This window comes from Colobus angolensis, unplaced genomic scaffold, assembly GCF_000951035.1.
Source record: "Colobus angolensis palliatus isolate OR3802 unplaced genomic scaffold, Cang.pa_1.0 Scaffold66, whole genome shotgun sequence".
Classification (NCBI taxonomy): domain Eukaryota; kingdom Metazoa; phylum Chordata; class Mammalia; order Primates; family Cercopithecidae; genus Colobus; species Colobus angolensis.
The window spans coordinates 790,119-797,425 of record NW_012120265.1 but is presented as its reverse complement, the minus strand read 5'-3'; the positions used below and the strand labels follow the sequence as shown (position 1 = coordinate 797,425).

The 7,307-nt window shown below is 51.0% G+C and overlaps 1 protein-coding gene across 1 annotated transcript in view; it reads left to right on the top strand.

Annotated features, from left to right (window-relative positions):
• CPAMD8 (C3 and PZP-like, alpha-2-macroglobulin domain containing 8) overlaps nt 1–7,307 on the top strand; it is a 151,598-nt gene that overhangs the window by 95,277 nt on the left and 49,014 nt on the right. The window contains 3 exon segments of the mRNA XM_011925896.1: nt 1,606–1,837; nt 2,932–3,085; nt 4,734–4,864. Coding sequence (XP_011781286.1) covers nt 1,606–1,837; nt 2,932–3,085; nt 4,734–4,864 — 517 coding nt within the window.

The window sequence follows — 7,307 nt, the reverse complement described above, 5'->3', positions numbered from 1 at the left end:
CCAGGATGGTCTCGATCTCCTGACCTCGTGATCCGCCCGTCTCGGCCTCCCAAAGTGCTGGGATTACAGGCTTGAGCCACCGCGCCTGGCCAGGTAGTGTTTTTTGATGCTCAAAATTTTGCAGTTTTCATGAGGTCCAACGTGTCTACTCTTTTTTTGTTGCCTGTGCCTTTGTTTTCATATTCATGAAATCATCGTCAAACCCAATGTCATGAAGCTTTTGCCCTGTTTTCTTCTAAGAGTTTTACAGTTTTACTTTTTACTTTTAGGCCATGGATTCATTTTGAGTTAATTTTTGTATATGGTGTTAGGTAAGGTCCAAATTCATTCTTTCGCATGTGGATGTTTGCTTTTTCTAGCAGTATTTGTTAAAAAGATTGTCTTTTCCCTAAAGTATCTTGATGCCCTTGTTGAAATCATTTGACTGTTGTCAAGGTTTATTCCTGGGCTCTGTATTTGAATCCATTGGTCTGTCTGTCTGTCTTTATGCCAGTAACACGTTGATTTGATTATGGTAGCTTTGTGGTAAGTTTTGAAGTGTGAGCTCTCCAGCTTTATTCTTCTGGTTTCTTTCTTTGGCCACCAGAGTCCCTTGAGATCTATGTAAAATCTCAAGGTGGAGTTTTCTATTTCTGCAAAATAAAATAAAATTTAAAAGTCATTGGGGTTTATGAATGGGGTTCCATTGAATCTATAGATCACTTTGGGTAGTTTTGATTTTTTTTTTTCTTTTTTTTTTTGAGATGGAGTCTTACTGATCGCCCAGTCTGAAGTACAGTGGCGTGATCTCGGCTCACTGCAGGCTCCGCCCCTGGGTTTACACCATTCTCCCACCTCAGCCTTCCGAGTAGCTGGGACTACAGGCATCTGCCACCATGCCCAGCTCATTTTTTGTATTTTTAGTAGAGATGGGGTTTCACCATGTTAGCCAGGATGGTCTCGATCTTATGACCTCGTGATCTGCCTGCCTTGGCCTCCCAAAGTGCTGGGATTACAGGCGTGAGCCACCGCGCCTGGCCAGTTTTGACATTTTAACAAGTCTTCCAATCCATGAACATGGGATATGTTTTCATTTACTTATATCTTTTTTGTCTTTTTAAGTTTCTTTCAATAATCTTTTTGTGTGTGTATGACAGGGATCTCACTCTGTTGCCGAGGCTGGACTGCAGTGGTGGGATCACAGCTCACAGCACCCTCAACCACCTGGGCTCAAGTGAATCCCCCACCTCAGCCTCCTGAGTGGCTGGGACTACGGGCATATGTTACTACACCCACCTAATTGTTAAATTTTTTGTAGAGACAAGGTCTCATCATGTTGCCCAGGATGGTCTGGAACTCCTGGGCTCAGGCAGTCTCCCACCTCGGCCTCCCAGAGTGCTGGAACTACAGGCATGAGCCACTGCACCCAGCCCATGTTTTCTATTCAAGTCAGGGCTGAGGGACAGTTTTTTCCTGTTGCCACTTTTGTGATGCCTTCAATGCTTGTTTCTAAGCTCCTAGGGTGCTTCTCTGAGCCATGCAACCTGGGTCATCCATGCCCACCTGCCCCCCCAAGGCATGGCCCTGGAGAAGGGCCCCCCATCATGGCTGTCTGTCTCTCCACAGTGACCCATCTGGTGAGGAGACACTCAGCGTGAAGGTCCCGGACTCCATCACTAGCTGGGTGGGTGAGGCCACGGCCCTGTCCACCTCTCAGGGCTTAGGCATCGCTGAGCCCTCCCTGCTGAAGACCTTCAAGCCCTTCTTTGTGGACTTCACGCTCCCCCGTCTCATCATCCGTGGGGAGCAAGTCAAGATCCCGCTCAGTGTCTACAACTACATGGGCATCTGTGCTGAGGTACTCAGCCCCCCAAATACATAGCCTTCTTCCATTCAATGGGGAGGTGGGACTGCATTGGTGCTATAAGGGAGGCAGGGATGGGTGGGCTCAGCCTGGGGGATTTTGGGGAGGATGTGTCATCTGTGCTATCAGGGAGGCAGGAGTGGGATGAGATCAGCCTCTGATTCACCAACCATCGAAGCCAGGTGGGGAGGAGGTGGGGATGCATGTGTGTGAGTGAGAGGGACTTGGTGTAAATGGAGCCGTCATCCCTGACTCCCTGGCCTAGCAGGGGCGTGCCTGGACTGGTATCATATATGACAGCATGGAGCTTTCTCTGTAAAGGGCCAGATAGGAAATATTTCAGTCTTTGCTGGCTGTACAATCCCTGTGGCAGCGAATCAACTCGGTCCTTATAGCATAAAAGCAACCTAGATGATCTCTTCTAGGGCACCTCTGTACCCATAGGCACACACATGCATGCAGAAACTAGCATGCCCATACACACACACGAATGCATATCCACATGCCTTCACCCGGTAGATGCACATGTGTGTACATGCATGCATGCACATGTGTATGCAATCTGTGCTTGCATACATGCACACAAGTGTGCACCCAGGGACACATGCATTCACAGCACACACATGCACATGAATACACACACACATGCACACAGAGCTGTACTCTGACATCATGGAGCTGCACGGTTGGAGAGAGGGTCAGGAGAGGCCCTCTGTGGACCTGCTGTGGAAGAGGTTGCACCCATCTGGAGTCCCAGAGTGGATAGACATGCAAGAGAGGCAGCCCTGGCTGGAACTGGCAGCTTCAGTCCGAGGGAGATCTGGACCTGTGGGGATATGGAGGGCTGTGGGGAGGAGAGGGCGTCCAGCAAGACAGATGGGCATGAGAAGGCCAAGTGGGGCAGCAGACAGCAGAGGGTAGTTTATTCTGATCGGAAATGGAAAGGGGACCTTCCCGGGGGGAGCATGGCTCTTGGAGAGGCTGACAAGTCTGGTGTGTGCAGTGAGTGGTGGGATGTGTGTTGGGCCTCGAGGCACTGGGAGGGGGCCTGGATTCCAGGCACTATGAGCCAATGCCACCCTCTGCAGGTGTACATGAAGCTCTCGGTTCCCAAGGGCATCCAGTTTGTTGGGCATCCTGGCAAACGCCATCTGACCAAGAAGATGTGTGTGGCCCCCGGGGAGGCTGAGCCCGTCTGGGTTGTTCTGTCCTTCAGTGACCTGGGGCTCAACAACATCACAGGTGAGGACCCCACAGTTCTGGGGGTGTTCCCCTCTCCAGGCCACAGAGGGTCCTGGCATTGACCCCAGTTAGGGATGAGGGCTGCATGGGGCAGCAGGTAAGGTCAGGACTGTCCCGAGGAAAATGGGACAGCAACCAGGGCAAGCAGGACAGAAGGAACAGGCCCAGGAGGAGTGGGGAGGTGGGTCCTGGGGTCTCACCTGTTGGGGGAGCTGGGCTCTTAAGATGCCAACCCAGTGTAGCATACACACATACAGACATGCATATACACACACAAATCCATCCACACAGACACATGCCCGCACGTGTAGGCATGCATACACACACAAATCCACACACACACACACACATGTGTAGACATGCATACACACACAAATCCACACACACACGCCCACATGTGTAGACATGCATACATACACAAATCCATACACACACGCCCACATGTGTAGACATGCATACACACACAAATCCATACACACACGCCCACATGTGTAGATATGCATACACACACAAATCCACACACATACGCCCACATGTATAGACATGCATACACACACAAATCCATACACACACGCCCACATGTGCAGACATGCATACACACACAAATCAACACACACACACATGTGTAGATATGCATACACACACACAAATCCACACACACACGCCCACATGGGTAGACATGCATACACACACATGAATCCACATACACACACGCCCACATGTGTAGACATCATACACACACAAATCCTCATATGTACACACCCGCTTGTGTAGACATACACACACACACAAATCCACACACACATGCCCGCACGTGTAGACATGCATACACAGAAATCCACACACATGCCCGCATGTGTAGACATGTATACACACACACAAATCCACATACACATGCCCACGTGTAGACATGCATACACACAAATCCACACACACATGCCCACATGTATAGACATGCATACACACACAAATCCACACACACGCCCACATGTGTAGACCTGCATACACACACAAATCCACACACACTCGCCCACATGTGTAGACGTGCACACACACACACAAATCCACACACACATGCCTGCATGTGTAGACATGCATACACACACACAAATCCATACACATAGACATGCCCACATGTGCAGATACGTATTGCACATGCAAACCTGTAAAAACATATGCACATATGCACACACACATACAAACTCGTACACACAAACATGGAAAAATGCACACACATGCATATACACACAAATACATGTACAAATACATCCATCCATATGCACACACAAATTTGTACACACAAGCACACAAATGCACACACATGCATATGCACAACAAACTTGCACATACAAACACACACAAATGTACACACACACTACAAACTCGTACACACAAATGCACTCACATGCATATGCACAGACTCTTACATGCACAAATGCATGCATATGCACACATGAGGCTGTACGTTCAAGCACATGCATACATGTGCAGACATACACACGTGTGTGCATGCACACATCTGCATAGACACACGCACATGCACACACACACTTATGCACACGCACACACCTGGGACGAGGATAGTGATGGGACAGCCCCCACCCTGGGTGGGGACCTGTTCTGAGACCAAGACATCCAATTTCTGCAGCCAAAGCCCTTGCTTACGGAGACACAAATTGCTGCCGGGATGGGAGGTCCAGCAAACACCCAGAGGAGAATCACGCTGACAGGAGGGTCCCCATCGGGGTGGATCACGTCAGGCGCAGTGTGATGGTTGAGGTAAGGCGATGTCCTCATCTCTGGTGCTTGGCCAGGGCCTCATTTCTTCAGCCATGAAGCTGGGGCCAGCTGGAGTGTGTGGTCTGAGGCTTAGCCAGGGCCTGGGCAGCCTTCACGGGTTGTGCTTGAGAGCTCGGGGTGCCTGGACTTTGGGGTCCTTCCTCGTTGGAGGATCATGGTGGTCCGATACCTCCCTAAAGTGCAGAGTGTGCTTTGGTGAAGCAGCCTGTACCCCCGGCCCCTGGGTGAACCCCGTGAAGGGCTGCAGCAAGTACCCCGTGACCCCTGGGGGAACTATTTAGGAAGACCGTGTCCCTCATCTCGTGCTTGTCGTAGGCATTTGTCATTTGTGAGCACCATGACTCAGCATTTGGGGCACTGTCCTTGGATGGCCTGTGTGGGAAGGACACAGAGCTGCAGGGGGCAGGGGCAGGCGCCAGGATCTCACAGACCCCCTGGCTGTGAATCCAGGATCGGCCACTTACCCATCATCTTGGGAAGCATCCTGGCTTTCCAGCCCCGCTCTGCAAGACAAGAGGGGCTCACCTTCGTAAAACGGGGTAGGAGACCAGAGACGACACACACAGATGTCTCAAGGCTGGGCTTGCAGTAGCCACCATGCCTCATCTTTTCTTGGCTGCTTGGACACAGCAGAGCCCTACTGAGGCTCCATTTGGTGCTGCACCAACAGCAGCCCCTAAAAGCAGCCCCAAGGGTCTCACATTCCCCAGAGGCCCAGCTGCAAACAGCTGCTCTCCCTCCCTGCTGGGATCCTGCTGGCCCTGAACACAAGTGGCTTCTGTTAGCACCAGGAGTCACGTGCCCACCGGGCAGAACTCCGGAGCGGTGTCAGTGAACAGGTCACCGCTGTGGTGTTGATGCGATGTGATGGATTCCTCGGGGACAAGAGCGCTGTCAGGTGGGGACCGAGATCTCTGTGAGCCAGCAGGATGGGATGGTCCTGATGGGGAAATGCAGAGACCCCTGGTCACCCTTTGCCCAGCCAGGGCATCCTCCCTGGGCCACAGCCTGCCCTCCTAAGGTCCAAGAAGGAGGCAGTGAGCGCCTCTGAGCTGCAGAACCTGGAGGTCTGGTGTTCTTGCCTCCTCCCCTTGCAGAAGGGTTTTCTCAATGCACACAAAGGGACTCTTGAAGGTCTCCTTTCCCGGAGCCTTTCCTCCCATCCACGCCACAGAATGATCTCTGCACCTGCAGTATCCACTTGTGCAGCTTTCTGCAGGAAGCTCTGGGGAAAGATATAGGCATCAGAAGACTTGAAATGTTGATGCAAAAGATGAAGCTACAATTAGAAAAGCAATTTATGAAACAAGAGGCACCAGGATGTGTGGCTTGATAAAGCAGCAAAACGCTCCTCCTGCCTCCTCCACTGGAGGGCTGTGGGTGCCACCGACTGAGCTAGACTTAGGAGCAAGAAGCTGAATAGGATGCATGGGTCAGTGGGGAAGCATCACCTGTGCACGGCCCATCATGGGTGCTGCACCAGGGTGGGGATGGCTTGGCAGGTGCAGGCAGTACGGACACCACCCTGCCGTGCTCCCCTGCTGGCCTGCAAGGGGACTGCGATCCTCTGTGTCTGCTGGGAGGCTGAGAGCTTTCAATCATCTCCACATAAATTTCACTTCAGTGAAATTCCAAGGAGCAAAGAGGAGGCGGGAATAATTCGGGCCTCACTGGAGTGATACAAGGCTTGGCCAGCCAGGGAGTGGGCTCTGGAGTGACAGCCCCAGATTCGAATGGAACCGCTGGATGGTTAAATGAGAGTGTCAGTGGAAAGCCTCTCATGGTGTCTGGCCTGTCTACTAAAGACCCATGTGCTGTTGTCACACAGGCATTTATAACAGTCAACTGGGAAATCCTATACCAAAGTCAGGGATACACTTTCTATTTTAGGAAATGTCCATCAGTTGATGAATTAGAGAAATGTATCTGGGTCGATGAAATGCAATTCCTCAATGCAATGGAATATTATTCACCTGTGAAATGGAGTGAAAGGCCAGGTGTGGTGGCTCACACCTGCAGTCCTCATGCTTTGGGAGGCTGAGGCAGGAGGATGGCTTGAAGCCAGGAGTTAGAGGCTGCAGTGAGCTATGATTACGCCACTATACTCCAACCTGGAAAACAGAGCCAGACCCTGTCTAAATGAATGAATGAATGAATGAATGAATGAATGAATAAATAAATAAATAAATAAAATGAAGCACTCACTGATCCATGCTACAACGTGGATAAACCTAGAAAACGTGATACTGAGTGAAAGAAGACAGACACAGGCCAGGCACGGTGGCTCACACCTGTAATCTCAGCACTTTGGGAGGTCAAGGTGGGCGGATCATCTAAAGTCAAGAGTTCGAGACCAGCCTGGGCAACATGGCAAAACCCTGTCCCTACTAAAAATGCAAAAATTAGCTGGGTGTGGTGGCAC